Below are 18,100 nucleotides of genomic sequence, written 5' to 3' on the forward strand. Positions count from 1 at the left end.
CTTTTAAACAGCTCTTTTATCTATTCCAATGCAGTGTTCATTATCTCTCCCCTCTTTTCCTGGTCTCTCAACCTCCCATGTCAGTCCTGCTTTACAACAGTGGTGTTACGCAGTATTTGGACAGATTGTTTCTAAGTATCTTTGATTTTCTTCATTCTTCATTATTTAGACCATTAGTTGCACCTTGGCCAATAAAAAGCCCTTTGATTTTTTACATACTTCCTCCTTGTGTCTAAGATGAGTCTCATGCAGGCTTTGATCTTCTTTTCTTATCCATTCTGACACTTTCTCTTGACAGATGAATGTAATACATTTATATTCAGTGCAAATAAAAATAAGTATAAATTGACTGTTGTCATTTCTTTTATGTGTTCTGTGGTGGTGATGATTTCTTATCTTTTTCTATGGTGAGTTCATTTTGTTAACAAGATTTTCTTTGTTGTTTTTGCTTTTGTGTTTACTAAGTATCATTTTTCTTTTTATTTTAGTTAGAAGATTTATTCATGTTCTTTGAAGTTAGATTGTAATTGATTTTCATGTCCTCAAGTGTTGCTCTGGTGGCCTAGTGGTAAGAAGCTTCGCTACAATTCCAAAGGCACACTGTTCGAATCCACCACCTGCTCTGTGGGAGAAAAATGAGCAATTTTCTCCTGTTTGCTGCCTCTGAAAACCCACTAGACGGTCATCTATGGGTTGGTTCTGACTCAACCACAAAACAATGACAAACAAGTGTAAAAACAGTTCATTCAGTTGTGTTATTGTCTCATTTGGAAGTTCTGTCACTACATCTTGTTTCCCTCCATTTGCTTTATAGTTGACATTACTTACGGGCTGGTGTTTCTACTTTCCTATTTTCAGCCTTTAAGGTTTTCCCTTCTGAGGTTTTGAGATCTGCATTGATTTCTGGCTGACATCGCCATGTGTCCTAATCTTCGCTGTTTACCATTGCTAGCTCTCTGTTCAAAGGACTCCCTTTCACATTTCTTAAAACAGTTGTAATCACAGGGCTGCTCTGATGACAAGGATACTTGTCTCTTGTCCTCTTGTTATATTTTTATGTGTGAAGCAACACAGTAGTCAGAGAATAACCATGATGAGCTGATGAAGGGAAAACATTTTGTGTAAGGAGAGTTTATGGTGAGGCCCCTGATGGCAGTGTGTGTGACAGTCTCAGGTCTGGGGAAGATGCTGGCCCCCACAGACCTCTGTTCAGTGTCTGAGACAGAGAACAGTGGTGGCAGTGCACCCCACCAGTCCTAAGCCTTTTCCACAAAACTTTCCTTTCTTCGGTTCTCCTCCTACGAGGCCTAAACCGCTTCTTAGAGAATAAACCCTTCTGCAGTCCCGCCAGGGAGCTCTGTTGGCTGGCCAGTGTAAGGAGGAGGTGTGCTGCTAATTCAAAGCCACGTGGTTTGAATCCACCAACCACTCTCCAGGAGGACAGGAAGTCTCCCCTCCTGTGACTTCCTGCCTCTGAAACCCTGAGGGTCAGCTATAAGGCAGTTCCCACCCGACAACACATAACAACAGCAGTCCTTTGACTCTCGGGAACACATCCAGTGACGCAGGTGTCTGGGCTGTTCTCATCCCAGCAAGGAGTCCAGACATTCATAGTGGACAACACCCCAGGGGGCTGGCTGCCAGCCCACCTCCTCTGAGAGACCACAGAGAAAGGTTCTTTTCATGACACCTTGTGATCTCATATAGTGAATAACCCTCTCTGGGACTCACAAGGGTGAGTGGGCAATGAGGTGCAATGGGTCAAGACCAAGGTGTTGTGGCAGATGGTGGGGGCAACTGTGGATGCTCCTGTCCCTCCCTCACAGCATGCAAGCTGCCTCCTTCCTCTTCAGCCAGGGCCTCCTATGGGCTCTGCCTCCTTTCTCAGGACTTGGTGAAGTTGTACAGCCCGTCAGCATGTTACTCTGTCTGCTTTCCCATCAGTGGAGAGAGGCAGTGCAGGGATCCAGCTGGTATATGAGGAAGTCTGTGGAAGCAGATGGGCCAGAAAGTCTCGACCGAGAAAGAAACAGGGAAATGTCCTCAGGTTCAAATGCTTGGGTCTTTTTTTTTCCTTGTTGTATACCATCGAGTCAGATTCGACTGGCACAGGAGGAGATTATCCCTCCTTCTCCAGAAGATCTGGTGGATTTGAACCACGTGTCTTCAGAATTACAGCGTAGCTTCTTGCCACTAGGCAGCCCCAGCCCAGATGCGCTCTGACTGTGGTCATCTTAGCACTTGCAGACCCTGCCTGGATCCTAGCAAGTCTGTCTGGAGAGATAAGACGCTGTTCCAGCTGGTCTGTCTATAGAGGCAGAGACACTTGTGAACCAGGGACCACTATTCCGCCGGGGTCTGAGTCTGGAGACATGTTCCTTACTGTTGTTGTTATTGTTGTTATGTGCCGGCGAGTCGCTTGCGACTCATAGCGACCCTATGTACAACAGCCCTGAACTCTGCTCTGTCCTGTGCCAATCACACTGTCTCTGACACTCCCATCCCAATTATCCCAGTCACTGAATCAATCCACCTCATAGAGGGCCTTCCCCTCCTGCGCTGTCCCTCCACCCTACCAAGCATCATGTCCCTCTCCAAGGACCGGTCTCTCCTCACAACATGTCCAAAGTATGTTAGATGGAGCCTCAGAATCCCTGCCTCCAAGGAGCTTCCTGGATTGACCCTTTCCAGGACGAATCTGTTTATTTTCCTAGCAGTCCACGGTACCCTCAATACTCTTCTTCAGTCCCACAGCTCAAAGGCATCAATTCTCCTTCTATCCTCCTTAAATCACTGTCCAACTCTACTTCCCTGTATTTTTTTGGAAGGGGGCCGGGGATGTACTGTTGAATCAGATCCAACTGGCACAGGAGGAGATTGCCCCTCCTCTGCAGAGCATCTGGTGGATTCGAACCGTGTGTCTTTGGGATTTCAGCACAGCTTCTTGTCAGTAGGCCACCAGGGCTCCCCTCTACTTCCCTATCTTGACAACGGCACCTGGGCAAGGGTTTCAAGAGACTTCAGAATAGGCTCACTGATCAATAACAGCCTACTCCCTGTCCAGAGATAGATTAGCCCATAAGCAAAGTAAGCATATGCTCAGGGCAGCAACAGAATACCAGCTGTCAAAAACAGAAGCTAAAAATGTTATTACTCTAGTCCATCTCATTCTATTGCTAATAGTACAATTAATATTGTTATATATTATTGACTGAAACAATGTAATTGAATTTAAAAAGATGTTACAATATAAAACATTAACACATCCCATTCTAATCTGTGAGTAGAGAAAAGATTAAAATTGCCAATGATTTCCTCTTGTTTGGATCTACAATCAATAATACCTTTTGCACCAGCAGTCAAGAGGGAAAAAAGGTAAAGGGAAAAGAGAAAAGGAGGAAAAATAAAGGACATGTTGCAATGGGAAAATTTACCATCAAGGGCCTCTCGAAGGTGCTCAGAAGCAACGATGCTGTTTCAAAACTAAGGTGCACCTGATCCAAGCCACAGTCTTTGCAATTACAGCTGATGCAACTGGAAGTCTGACAATGAATAAAGATGGCAGAATCAATGCCTTTGGGTTGTGGTATTGGAGAAGAATACTGACTAGTCCACGGACTGCCGAAAGAATAAATCTGTGTTGGAGAAAGTGCAACCAGGGTGCTCCTTAGAGGCAAGGACAGGGCAATTTCATCTCAGATCCTTTGAGAATGGTGTTGGGTGGCGGGGAGTCCTTGGAAAAAGCCTGTTTGGAAAGGTGGAGGGTCAACGCAAGAGAGGGAGACCCTCAACAAGACAGAAGGCAATGGGCTCGAGGATATTGAATGGCACAAGACGGGGCAAGCAAAGTTCATATCTGCTGTTCATAGGGCTGCTCTGAGTCATAGGTGACTTGATGGCGCCTAGCAACAATGTGAGTAAACAGAGGAGGGGGCACCACAGAGTGTCCGTATGTAGGACCCTCCCGTGCTTTAGTCTGGCCCTGCCTGTGTCCGCTAGCTCATCAGCACACTGCGGAGTCGGGTGCCTGGTGCAACTACCACTTCAGTTTCCACCCCCACGGGCGCCTGGTCATCCTTCCCCCTTGAGGACTTCTGCCCTGAGACCTGCATCTTCCCTCTCACCGCTTCCCTGACCTCTCACACTTGTCTTCATGACGCTCTGTTCTATCCACCTCCTGGTCTTCCAAGACCACATCTTATGGTGAGTGGTGATCAGGAGGGGTGTGTACGACTCTCAGGACGCCCATCCCCTGCCTGTTGCCTAGGCCTTCCTCCCTGGTGGGGATCCTGCCCCCCTTGCTTCTTGATAACCACTTCCTCATTGAAGCTCAACATCAAGAAAACAAAGATTCTCGCCACTGGGCCAATTGGCAGCTTCATTATGGATGGATGGTGAAGAGATTGAGATTGTTAACAGTTTTCATTTATTTGCTTGGCTCCACAATCAACACTCTTGGTACCAGCAGCCAGGAAATGAAGAGACAAATTGCCTTAGGCAAGTGGGCTGTCAGGGAACTCTCCAGAGCACTGAATAGCAATAACGTGAGTCTGAAGACTGAGGTGAGCCTGACACAGTCCATAGTTTTTGCAATTGTTTGCTATGCGTCAGAAAGCTGGACAGTGAGTAAGGATGATAGAGAATGGATACCTTTGAGCTGTGGTGCTGGAGAAGAGTACTGAATATACCATGGACAGCTGGAGAACAAACAGGTTCGTCCTGTTGTTGTTGTTAAGTGCCGTTGAATCGTAGGTGACTTATAGCGACCCTATGAACGAAAGTCCTCGACGCTTCTGTGCGTGACTTTCATCCTTTCTCCAGGTTCATAGGTTCATCCTAGGGAGGGTAAAACCAGGCTGCTCCTTGGAGGCAAGGATTCTGAAGCTTTGTCTGACCTACTTTGGACATGTTACAAGGAGGGACTGCTCCTTGGAGAGGGATACCATGCTTGGGAGAGTGGAGGGACAGCGCAGGAGAGGAAGACCCTTGAGATGGTTTGATTCAATCATTGGGGTAATGGAGGTAGGTGTGTCAGAGACAATAAGGTTGGCACAAGATAGAACAGGGCTTAGGCCTCTTGTACATAGGATCGCTATGAGTCGCAAGCAACTCGATGGCACCTAACAACAACAACACCAGGAAGACCTGGGAATCAAGTTTCCCATATTCTGCCCCCCTTCTCCTTGGACAAGGAAAGCACCTCCTATCCAGTGTCCAGGCCTGGGAGTGGTTAAGTTAGGGTCCTCAAGAGTCAAATGAGGTGGGAACCCTGGATGTACAGGAGACAAAAGTTACAGCACAGAGGTTGTGGATTCAGAATCAAAGTGTGTTTTCATCCTGTTGGCACTGGAACACAGGTGAGGAAGCCCCGGGGCACGGGGTGGGCACTCAGATTGGAACACGGGTGAGGAAGCCCTGGGGTACCAGGCTGGGCATTGGGACTGAAATGTGGGGTGAGGAAGTCCTGCGGCACAGGAGCTCAGACTCAGCCCCTGGAGCTCCTCCCAGTGCCAGCTTTCAGAGGATCCCTGACCCAGGCTGGCTAACCTGAGCCGGGCTCGCTGCTGCTCCACATGGTGGGTGAGGTCTGTTCCGTCTGCACCCTGTGCTCCGCAGCTGGTCTTGACTTCTGCTGGGAGTGACCGTCAGCTCCTGCCTCTCATCCTGCCTGAAGCAAGGGCCACCCACCATCCCCGTGCAGCAGCTGACACCCAGCCAGGCCCAGGCAATTCTGCCACGAGCACATTGCACACGTCGCGCCACTTAGGCGCCCCTATTGTGTGCCTGTCACAGGTCTAGGTCAGAGAGTGAATGGGATGGAAGGTGGAGAGTGTGTACGCGCGCCTGTATGTGTAGGCGGTTGGATGTGTGTGCGCACAGGACGTGGGAAAGTGGAGGCGCTCCACATCTAGATCGACCTGGATTCCAAGTCACAGCAGAGGTCAAGCTGTCCAGGGGGCAGGGGCTGTGGGGCGCACGGTGGCCAGCCTCGCCACCTCCGCCCGCGAATCCTCTAGCACTCCCGGGCCGCCCCTTCTAGCACAGGCCTCATCCCCCAGCCCCGCCCAGTGGCTGCAACTGAGAATCACTGATATAGGACGTTCAAAGATCAGTCCAGCAAGGAGACCGTGACGACAGCAGGACGGCTGCACGGATCCTGGACCTCCATGCCGCTCACCCGCCCACCTGCGCTCTCAGAAGCCTAGCTGAGACCCCCGCCAAATCCCCAGCGGAGAAAACTGTCCCACACAGGCTTCGAACTCCTGGCTGTCCGCCCTCTGGGGCCTGGAACCCCGCCAGCCAAGCGGAGCTGCTGGAATGGAGGATTCTGCGGCCCCTCTGCCTTCACCAACCCCAAAGACTCAGAAGAAGTGGTGGTTAGAGGCCTTGGCCGCCTTCTACCAAGTGTGCATTTTCCTCTTTCTGGGTGAGAGGACCGGGGAGGAGTAGGGAGCTCGGCTGGAGGGGGAATGATGCGCCCTCTCGCTGAGAGGAGGGGAAAGAAGTGGGGGGCTCGGGCTGGAGGGGGAATGATGCGCCCCCCCCCAGCTGGAGGGAGAGCGATGCGTCCCCCACCCCAGCCTAAGCTCCTGGGGGCAAAGCAAAGGAGAGCGACCCAGTTTACCAATTCAATCCAGGAAAGTCAGACGCAGTGACTGAGCTTTACAAAAAGTGACTTCTTTTTCTCCTGTCAGGCATGTTCTCCTCCATTCTCCTCATCTATCTTCTCTTCACCTGCCTCTGGCCACTGTCTGTCCTCTACTTCATCTGGCTCTACACAGACTGGGACACGCCCACCCGAGGTGAGTGTGGGACAGGGGCCCCGGGGAGAACGGAGGGTGTCTTCCGGGGCTCGCCCATCTGAAACTCTTGTTGCAGGTGGAAGACGTTCTGAGTGGTTCAGGAACATTGGAATTTGGAAACACCTACGGGATTATTTTCCTATCAAGGTGACAGGGCGCCCCCTCACCCCTTATTCTGGAGCCAGCGCCTGGGCTGCCTCCGTGCAGGCTATCGGGTGGGGTTGCAGGGAGGTTCAGTGTGGGTTCCCCTTCCCGCCATCCCCTCCCAGGACTCTCTCAGCTCTGAAGTCCACCGCCTGATGAGCCTTTCTTCCCCACCCCATGCCCAACCCTCACTCCCAAGCTGGTGAAAACGGCAGAGCTGCCCCCTGACAGGAACTACATCTTGGGGTCACACCCCCATGGAATCATGTGCTTCGGGTCCTACTGCAACTTTGCCACTGAGAGCACTGGCATCTCCCAGTGCTTCCCTGGGCTTCGGATCTCCATGTTGGTGCTGGCAGGGCTCTTTCGGATGGCCTTCTACCGTGAATACATCATGTTCTTGGGTGAGCTTCTCGCTGGTCAGAGGACCACCCTCACCTCTCCCTCAGGGTTGGAGCCTGAGCCTTGGCTTTCAGTGCATGTCAGTGTTTATCTGGGCCAGCGCGCATGAATGCTGACTTCTGCGTGGGATGAGGGTGGAAGCCAGTGGATGTGGGGCTCACCTCTCCTAGCCAGCGAGAGCCAGGGGGCTCAGCAGCCAGGGAGCTGGTGGTGACTGTGCCTTTCCTTCCTGCCCCTGCAGGAATATGCCCTGTCAGTCGCAGCAGCATTGACTTTATCCTGAACCAGCAGAAGAAGGGCCAGGCCGTCTTAATCACGGTTGGTGGTGCCCAGGAGTGCCTGTATGTGAAGCCCGGAGAGCACAAGCTGACCCTCAAGAACCGCAAAGGCTTCGTACGTCTGGCGCTTTCCCACGGGTGAGTGCTCCCAGCAAAGCCGACTGCACCTCGGTGCCTGGAGCCCTCCTCAGCCAGCTCTGGCTGTTGTTGTTGTTATGCGCCATCGAGTGGCTGGCGACTCATAGCGACCCTGTGTACAACAGCCCTAAACCCTGCTCTGTCCTGTGCCAATCATACCGCCTCTGGCACATCCATCCCAATTACCCCAGTCACTGAATCAATCCACCTCATAGAGGGTCTTCCCCTCCTGCGCTGTTCCTTCTCCCTACCAAGCATAATGTCCCTTTCCAAGGACTGGTCCCTCCTTACAACATGTCCAAAGTATGTTAGATGGAGCCTCAGAATCCTTGCCTCCAAGGAGCAGCCAGGGTTAACCCTCTCCAGGATGAATCTGTTTGTTTTCTTGGCAGTCCATTGTATATTCAATACTCTTCTCCAGCACCACAGCTCAAAGGCATCAATTCTCCTTCTATCCTCCCTAGTTACTGTCCAACTCTCTGATGCATAACAAGTGATTGCAAAGACCATAGCCTGTATCAAATGCACCTTAGTCTCCAGAGTGACACCGTTGCTCTTCAGTACCCTGGAGATAGATACGTCTTTTAATTTCCTGGCTACTGGTGCCAATGTGGAGCCAAGCAGACTAAAGTTGTTAACAATCTCAATCTCTTCACCATCCATCCTGATGCTGCCAGTTGGTCCAGTGGTGAGAATCTTTGTCTTCTTGATATTGAGCCTCAATCCATACTGAAGGCTGCAGTCCTAGATCCTCTGCAGCAAGCGCTTCAGGTCCTCCTCAGTTTCAGCAAGCAGGGTTGTGTCATCTGCATAACGCAGATTGTTAATAGATCTTCCACCAATCCTGATGCCACACTTCTCCTCATAAAGCCCAGCCTCTCGGATAATCTGTAGCTTTGATTAGCTCTAAAGGCCCTGAGGCAGTTGGAGGCGAGGACTGAGGGTCACACAGCCTGTGAGTCCATCTTGAGGCTCCGTTAGCCTGACCACCCACCTTTCTCTCTTGTCCCCTTTCCCAGGGCCTCCCTGGTACCTGTCTACTCCTTTGGGGAGAATGATGTCTTCCATTGCAAGACTTTTGCTACTGACTCGTGGCAGTACCTGGCACAGGTGGCCTTCAAGAAGCTGTTGAACTTTTCTCCTTGCATCTTCTCAGGCCGAGGGTTCTTCTCGCCTAACTCCTGGGGGCTGCTGCCCTATGCTGTGCCCATCACCAGTGTGGGTGAGTCTAGGGGGCTGGCGGGGGGAGCCAGGCTGCCAGAGGCCGTTTGAATGACAGAGGCCTGTCCCTTACCCTCTGTCTCCCTCGTCCTGCAGTGGGCCGCCCTATCCACGTGCCCCAGTGTTGCTCCCCAACTGTGGAACAAGTTGACTATTACCATATGCTCTACATGAAGGCTCTGGAGGAACTGTTTGAGGAGCACAAGGAAAACTACGGTGTTCCTGCCTCTTCTCACCTCATCTTCTCTTAGCCCCGGCCTGGCCTTCTCTCTCCTACCCAGTGCATGGATACCGCCCCCAGAATAAAAGCTTGCTCGCTTTCACCACACCTGCAGAGAGTTGGGTGCATTACTCAGATCTGGCGTGTCCCCTATTCCAAGCAAAGCAGCTCAGGTATAATCTATCCTCCTTCCAAGTTGCTGTCTTGACTTGGGAAGCCAGGTGCTAGATTCTCCTCCCAGAGAGACTTCACTCTTGTGCAACTGTGGAGAAGCAAGCCCTCCTTTCTCTGCCTGGTCCCTTCTCCTGTAATAAAGGCATCTGCTTGCTAAGAGTAATAGGACCCTTGGACAGAGTGGGAAGGAAGATCACCAGATGGGGGAGTAAACTTTGAAGGGTGAGCAAGATTTAGGTGGACAGGGAAGTTACGGTGGAGAGATAACTGTGAGCAGAAGTTGAACTTGGACATGGGGTCCCCAACATGATGGGAGAAAAGTTTCCAGAGGACTTGCCCTTGTGACCCCCTCCTCTATATTTCCAAGGCCAGATGAGGTGAGCAGAGGTTTCTTTGGTGAGCTAAACTTAGGCCCAGTAATAGACTAAACATGAACTCATTTGCACATTTGTAAAGATAAAGTGATTAATGGAGAGAGCTTGGCACCAAACAAGGGTCAGCGTGTTTGCTACATCCTCCTCGCAAGCACTCTGTTGTGAAATGAGGGGTTAAGACGCTCCCATGATCTGCCTTGATTCTTCGGGGCTGCCGTGACAGGATTATCACCATCGAATGGGCGGCGTGAATGGCAGAAATGTCTTTTCCGAGTTGCATGGTAGGTGCCATCAAGTTGGTGCCAACTGATTGTGATCCTAAACACCACCAAACAGACCCTGCCCTCTCCTGAGCCACTCTCCGCATCTCTGCCATTCATCAATGCTGAATGAAGACCAGTATTGCGTTACTGTGTCGGTTCATCTGGTTTTGTTTTTTTTTAATTTTTACTTTTTTTTACCAGATAGACACCTTTATTTCACCATGGATTCCTAGGGGATAGGTTCTAGCAGCTCAGGCTCCTTTCCATTTGTTCTCACAAAGTGCGCCTCTCCAGAGGGGAGCGGGCTGGCCTTTCAGCTGGACCCAAGTGCCTTTCTCCTTGGCTTCCTTCTCTTCCTGATCATTTTCCTTCACTCATTTCGGGAAGCTGTCTCTGCTTTTAGAGTGCTTAGTATGCTCCATGTGCACGTTCATTCTCTTGGCAAGAATTTTACCCTCAACTTGTTTGTTTACAATGATGCCAACAGCATGCTGGGTAACATTGTACAGACACTCTTCCGGTTTTGCCATGGTAACACTTGTGAGGCATTCAGTTTTGAACCGTGCCCATTCCCTTGATGTCTACAATATCTCCTTTCTTGTAGATTCACATATAAGTGGCCAAAGGCACAATCCCATGTTTCCTAAAGGACCGAGAGAACATATAGCAGGTGTCCCTCCTCTTTCTGTCGGTTCTTCTTACAGAGGGTCTTCCTCTCTTTCACTGACCCGCTACTTTTCCAAGTGTGATGTCCGTTCCCTGGGACTCATCTCTCCTGATAACAGGCTCACAGATTTCAGAGGTCAGAGTCCAAACAGAGGGCGCTGGCTCTAGGAGCAGGCTTTCTCTGTCCCCTTCGGGAGAAGGTCCTTGGATCTTCTCAACTTCTGCTCATCAGCTTCTCGGTAACATAGCATCTCTGTGCCTCGCCGCTGCTTGCTTCTTCACTCGCTCTAATGACTCATTTCAGCTTCAAGAGATTGATTCAAGGCACACTCTACTCTGATAAATGTTTCATTAAAACAGTAAAGAAAACCCATTCTTCCCACTTCTATGAACCCTTTGGAGGTTTCTTTCTTTTTTTTTTTTGAGGTTTCTTTGTAAGATCCCACTGGAGTGTTGTATGTACCGTCAAGTCTGAACTGACCCGCCGGCAGGTTTTCAGAGGCAGTAAATCACACAGGAGGAGATTGTCCATCTTTTTCCTGAGCAGCAGCTGGGTGGATTCGAACCATGTCCCTTTGAGCTGGGTGAATTCGAACCATGTCCCTTTGTGTTGACCATGCAACTCATTACCACTCATCTTCCTCATCCTCTTTCGCTGGGCCCCTTCACTAGACCCAGATTTTCTCTGTGGGAGTCCTAATTCCTGTCTTGGGTACCCTTGGTTTTGATACCCTAGGGCGCAGACTGGCCTCAGTACAGCCCTGCACCCTTCTTCCCTGCCAGGGGAGCATCTGCCCAATCACAGCCTGGATGCTAGATTTCTCAGGTGAGTACATCTGGCCCTTTGAATACTAAACCTTTGTCACTGAGCTCAAAGTAAGCCCACACTTTGTGGGTAGGGTTCACAGACTCTAAAAAAGTTTTCATATATTCCTTTTCCTTCACCTCCAAGTTCCCATCTCTATCATGGATGAGAGGCCTGGGAAAATGGCATGAGTGGGGGCAACGGCAACTGATTTCAAACTTCACAAGAGGGAAGAATCCCTACCAAGAGCGTCATAGCCCATTCCCATGAGGTCAGTCATGCTCCCATGCTCTATCTTCTAAATCTTTTCCAAGAATTCTAACACCAACCATCCCTCCCTGGCTCTTACCACTTCTTTACTTGGTCTAAGAATTCGTTGCCATGGCCACACGGAACTCACAGTGCTTACAAGTGTGGGGTTGATTAGGGAAGAATGAGTTTACAATACAGGATCAGGAACACTTAGGATGCAGTTCTTGAGATCAGACGGCCTCTTTTCAGCCACACCAAAAGGCAAGTCTGTCTCTCCCAGCCCTCAGCCTCTGCCCTGCTTGGTCAAGTGTTACAGTTTTTAGCTCTTTGCCAATTATGTTCCCAGCAACATATTCTGGCATTGAACCTAGACCTGAAGACACACACCTCTTAGTCTGGGTTAACAAAACTAGCTTCTTGACAAACTCCCCAAGGCACTCTTCCACTGGGGCGCCCTCAGCTTTCTTGCTGTGTGGGCCAGCCTCTGCCGCCTCTGCTGCCTCTGTCTCGTTTCGTGCTATCTCACCATCTCTTGGCCTTACATTGCCTCTCCAGTGTTGTTGTTGTTGTTATGTGCCATGGAGTTGCCTGCAACTCATAATGACCCTGTGTACAGTAGCTCTGAACACAGCCCTATCCTGTGCCAGTCTCACTGACTCCCACACACCTAATTCCATAATCCCAGTTACCATGACAACCCATCTCATCCAGAGCCTTCCTTGCCTGCGCTGTCCTTCCACCCTTCCAAGCATGATTCCTTCTCCAAGGACTGATCCCTCCTGGCCACATTCCCAAAGAATGTGAGACAGAGCTTCAAAGTCCTTGCCTCCAAGGAGAAACTTGGTTACAACTACACCTCCAGTGTTAAAACTCTCCATCTCTGGTTCACACAGATCTCTGGTCCAAAGGATACCTTACACTTTCTGGATCTTCTTTCTTGTTGCTAGCAAGATCTGCTTTTGCAGCCTTTACCATGTTGTTTAATTCTTACGGAAGGATAAAACGGAACAATCCCCGCTTTGGCATTCTGCACATATTCCTTGCACGGTCCCACCTGAAGGGTGTCGTTTCCCCTGTTGACATTATTAGCAAGCTGTCCAGTCCCATTGGCGGGGGTGGTGCATACCCAGAAAGTCAGACACAACAATCAGAAATTGGCGAGGCACCACAAATGCTGAAAGGGAAGCACTGTTTCAGAGGAATATAGAGTAACTTTACAAAGTTTCTACAAATTATGTCTTTTTTTCAAACTATTTCTACAATTAATTATGAATATTTAGACAAAAAGATAAATTGAGATAAAGTGACAAGCTCAGAAAATTTTATAGAGCGTCACCAACCAAGAAAACACCTCATCTGGTCCAGGTGCTGGGAAGTCCTTGAAATAATGAACCAGAGTGTCCGTGGGAGAACCCCAGACTGCATCCACTTGGTGGGTGGGGCTCAAGGGAACCTCTAAAGGAACCTCTTGTGCTTTATGTTGTAAAGGTGCTGTCAGATCGACTGTGATTCACTGTGGTCCTGTGAACAGAGCTGAACCCTGCCTATCCTGTGCTCTCATCATCTCTGACACACTTGAACCTGTTGTTACAGTCAATCTGTCAGTCCATCTTGTTGAAAGTCAACCTCTCTCTCACTGACTCTCCACCTTGCCACGCATGCTATCTTTTTCCAAGGACTGGCCCCTCTTGACACATGCCCACAGTCTATGAGACAAAGGTTCACCACCTTTGGCTCTAAGGATCAGCCTGGCTGCACTTCCTGCGAGACACATTGGTCGTGCTTTAGAGGGTAATGTGAAGAGCCTTATCTGTCTGTTCTGTGAGTGCACAATGGGAGCCGTACAGAAGATGGAACGTTTCTCTTGAGAACTGGCCAGGTTCCCGAGGTAAAGAAAGCTCCCTTCTTCTCTATATGTGCTCTGCCCCAGGGAATTGGCCAGATTCCTTAGGGAGGAGAACAGTTCCCTGCTCTTAACCAATAAGCTTTTTGGGTACATCTTCCTGGAGTTGATAGCTTTGCCTATGATGCCTCCGGTAAAATATCATGTTCTCCTGAAGGCATTCCGCTTCCAAGATGGAGTCAGGCTGGTTGACCTTTCTCTTCCCTACATGGGCCGCAGACCCCTCAGGTTTTCACAGTCTTGTCTCAGAGGTAAGGAGTTACACTGCTAACCTGAATGCATGTGCTTTGAATCTATTCAGCCGCTCTGAAGGAGAAGAATGGGCAGTAGCCTCCCATGCAATTTACTGCCTCTGAGAACCCACTGGAGCTATCAGTTGTTCCCAATTCGACAATATTCAGTCACTGAAGTTGCTAATTAATTCATTCTCTTGCATCCACAATCAGTGTGCACGGTAGCATCACTCAAGAAATCAAAGGTTGTATTGTATAGCGCCACTGTTGCAACACAGGACTGACATTGGGGTTGGGGGAGACTGAGAAAGATGGGATAAATGACGTATAAGGCATTGAAACAGATGAGGGAGAGAAATGATTAAAAGCGATATGTGATTTCTTTCTGACTTTGCTGCTGCCATGGCACCTGTGAAAAAGCCTGTGGTGCAAGTGGAAGACCCGTCAGAGGGTCAGCTATGGGTTGGTTCTGACTTGACAACACACAACAACAACAACTTCCATCATAGGGAGCTCTGATGGGCTAGTGCAATCCCAAAGATGCACAGTTCGAATCCACCAGGTGCACTGCGGCAGGATGAGTAATCTTGTATGATTTACTGCCTCTGAAAACCTGCAGAAGGGTCAGCTAGAGGTCAGTGGTGACTCAATAGCACACAACAACAACTTTCACCACAGCAGATACATACAGGGACAACTTGGTGTCCCAATTGGTTAATAGACTGGAGAAAGGAGGCCTATCTGATCTCCGCCCCAGATGAATCAGCCTTGGGCTCTTCATCTTGATTTTCTTCCTTTCTTGTGAAGTAAGAAGAGGTCAGATACCATCATGCCATTTTGACAGAGGTGTTGTCTTAAGTGCCATCTAGTCTCTTGTGACTCATAACGATCCTATGTACAACAGCTCTGAACCCTGCTTTATCCTGAGCCAATTTCATCAACTCCGACACGCCCACCTCCATTGCCCCAGTCACTGAGTATGTCCATCTCATCAAGGGTCTTCCTCTCTTGCACTGTCTCACCACCCTCCCAAACATGTCCATCTTTGAGGTCTGGTCCCTGTTGCAACATGGCCAAAATATGTCAGATGGAGTTTCAGAATCCTTGCCTTCAAGAAGCAGCCTGGTTTCACCCTCTCCAGGATGAAACTGTTTGTTCTCCTAGCAGTCCATGCTATTTCAATACAGGACCTATTTCTATTATCTTGGTAGGTGACACAAACTTCAATGTAAGTGTCATGCCTGTTTTTCCTGGCTTCTTCACCTGGGAGTCAAAGCATCAGCTTAAGGTGAGGACTGGACTGGTGGACTGGGGGAGCTCTGGGGCTTTGCTCCCAGCCTCTTGCCTATTTTCCTGTCTCTGGGGGTGGTGGTGATAGTGGTGCCTCTCTTCAGGGGAAAGGAGGATAATGAATGGGGCCTTTGTGTGTGGTAGTGCCAGGAAGAGCGGAGGGAGCTTCATTCCCTATCAAGCCCATATCTGAAATCCAAGACTAAGGAAGGGGGATGAGTTGGGATTTAGCCAAGCCTAAATGGAATATTGGAGGAGAGTGATATTAGAGGACAGAAATATCTGAGAAGAGGAATATTCGAGAAACCAAGATAGCACAGCTGAGAAAACTGTTGGCCCTGGAAGCAGAGATACACACTAAAGGGGAAAGTGTTCCAAGCACCTGAGAGGCCAGTTGTGCAAGTTTACCAGGAAAGTGGCCTGATACCTCACAGGCAAACACTAGTGTGTGTGTGTGTGTGAATACCATGTCATGGGCCTAAAAGGTACAGAGAGGTCAAGGTCTAATTCATATTTCAGGGATCATTCACTGTCCCTCTTTAGGTGTTCTAATTCTGCTGGGAAATGACCCTACAGGGGCAGAAGGAACTGGGAATGACACCCCAGACAAGCATAATGTATCCCTCTTTAACATTAAGATGAATATTCCTCTAATCATGAGAATTCAGCATCCATTCTACCACTGAGACAGGTCACAAGCAGCTTCCTCCTCACCCCTAAATGGATTGGAAGAGGTCTATATTTCTTCCTATTCCCAAGAAGGGTGATCCAACTGAATGTGGAATGCTAAGCATTAGAGAATGTGTTTTGTTCTGACAGTCATTTTAAGAAATGTATGCCTTAATAATTTTGACAATAATACGTGTTGCTAAGTTTTATGTTTCCCAGTACATGCTGATGCAGGTTGGTTACCACTCCCTGACTACATGCCGTACCTAATCTGGGGCCTGGACCCCCCTGAGAAGTCAGAAACAATAACAACTCCCGAATGTGACAAAATCTCAACTGCCCACCTCAATGAACTTTGTATAACCCCCATGCTCAGTCTCTGTATAGAAACCCAGTCTTTGATTCCTCTAGAGTCAGTCTGACTTCCAATCCATTGGCCAGACACTGTCCTCCAAATTTCCTGGCATAGACTGGCGAGTGCATCCAAGGCTGCATCTGTTAATTGAAACAAGTCAGTTGGGTATTCCATCGATTCCTTAGGCCTTATTTTTTATTTTCCCCCCCCAATGCCTTCAATGCAGCTTCCACTTCCTCTTTCATTACCATTGGCTCCTGTTCAGATGGTACTTCCTGAAATTTTTCAGTGTCAATCAATTCTTTCTGGTACAGTGACTCTATGTATTCCCTCCATCTTCTTTTGATGTTTTCTGGGTCATTCAATACATCGCCCATAGCATCTTTCAATGTTGCAACACAAGGCCTAAATTTGTTTTTTAGTTCTTTCAGCTTGAGACATGCAGAGCGAGTTCTTCCCTTTTTATTCACCAATTCCAGCTCTCTGCACATTCCACTAGAATACTTTGCTTTGTCCTCCCGAGCTGCCCTTTGAAACCATTTGAAACTCGATGGCATGTAACACCACCACCACCACAAATGCTTAGCACTAAATTGCTATTATGCTAAGTGTTGTGAGATTCCCATTCTTCTCAATGTTAGCTATAATTTGTTATGATCCACACAGTCACTGAATACCTTTTCATAGTCAATAAAGCACAAATAGACAGTTGTCTGGCGTTCTTAGCTTTCAACCACAATCCATTTGACATCAGTAGTGACACCGCTGGTGTCACGGCCTCTTCTAAATTCTGCTTGAACTTCTGGACGTTCCTTATCTACGTACTGTTCTAGCTGTTTTGGGATGATCTTCAGCAGTATTTTACTTACATGTGGTATTAAAGATACTGTTTGATAATTTCCAAAAGGTGTTCTGTTGTATCACCTTTCTTGGGAATGGCAACAAATACAATCTCTTCCAGTCAGTCAGCCAGGCAATTGTTCACTTTGGCCTTTGGCATAGAACAGGACTAAGTTTTAATTGTTGTTCTGAGAGTCATATACGAGCTGTACTTCATTCAGTGACACCTAACACAGCACTTGATGTTAGGTTCTTACTTACTTCTTTTTATTTGTAAAAGAGCACTGAAACCGAGGTAGCCGGCATGACTAAGTGACTGATGCAGGTCTGAGCTGGAACATCTTTTGCGTTTTGGTTCTTTCCTCTGCTGCTCTCCGAGACGTGCACACACGTCCTTGGGTGACTCACGCTTCCTTAAGACTGTGATCAAAATCTTTTGTTCCCTGAAAGAATGCTTGGAACTGATGTATGAGAAAGTTAGAGCTTATGCTTAAATAAATGATAAGGATGTTCCAAAAAGGGAATGATGAGAATGTGCCCCTAAAAAAAGGATGTCTGGGCACATAGCCTGCTTGCCCAGAAAGCCTGTGATGGAAGTGGCAGGCAAGAATCAGCCAGAGAGAGGAAACCCCTCAACGAGATGGATTGACACAGGACTGCAACAACGGGCTGAAGCGCAGAGGAGTGTGGGCGGACGGCACAAGGCCTGTTTGCGTTCTGTTCTGTTACGCATATAGGTCTCTATGGGCCTATGCCGTCTCTATGGCACGTAGCAATAGCCACAGCATGAAAGAATGACTTACGACTCCTATTTAATTCATGTGTAGCCCTCAGCCCTCTCTCTTCCCTTTTTGGACTTTGGAGCGCTCAATATTTTACCAAAGCACTCTCCAAAGTACTGAAGAGCAATGGTGTCTCTCTGGAGACTAAGGTGCATTTGATACAGGCCATGGTCTTCACAATCACTTGTTATGCATCAGAAAGTTGGACAATGACCAAGGAGGATAGAAGGAGAATTGATGCCTTTGAGCTGTGGTGCTGGAGAAGAGTATTGAGAATACCATGGACTG

At 48.7% G+C, this 18,100-nt stretch overlaps 1 protein-coding gene across 1 annotated transcript; it reads left to right on the plus strand.

The window, feature by feature from the left end:
* The first annotated feature begins 3,895 nt into the window (after positions 1-3,895).
* MOGAT3 (monoacylglycerol O-acyltransferase 3) lies at positions 3,896-9,237 on the plus strand. Its single transcript, XM_006889805.1, has 9 exons — positions 3,896-3,913; positions 4,000-4,203; positions 6,231-6,405; positions 6,696-6,803; positions 6,880-6,950; positions 7,147-7,351; positions 7,591-7,765; positions 8,785-8,987; positions 9,083-9,237. Exons 1-9 carry the CDS (start codon positions 3,896-3,898, stop codon positions 9,235-9,237), a joined length of 1,314 nt encoding a protein of 437 aa, XP_006889867.1.
* Positions 9,238-18,100: the final 8,863 nt, after the last annotated feature.

This window comes from Elephantulus edwardii, unplaced genomic scaffold (genome assembly GCF_000299155.1).
Source record: "Elephantulus edwardii isolate Elephantulus edwardi_28Jun2011 unplaced genomic scaffold, EleEdw1.0 scaffold00080, whole genome shotgun sequence".
In the NCBI taxonomy this organism is placed as follows: domain Eukaryota; kingdom Metazoa; phylum Chordata; class Mammalia; order Macroscelidea; family Macroscelididae; genus Elephantulus; species Elephantulus edwardii.

Excerpts from the sequence above, each read along its gene's own strand:
- MOGAT3 (XM_006889805.1), top strand. Across the intron at positions 6,951-7,146 it reads GGGATTATTTTCCTATCAAG|CTGGTGAAAACGGCAGAGCT; the intron begins GTGACAGGGCGC and ends CTCACTCCCAAG. Across the intron at positions 8,988-9,082 it reads TGTGCCCATCACCAGTGTGG|TGGGCCGCCCTATCCACGTG; the intron begins GTGAGTCTAGGG and ends CTCGTCCTGCAG.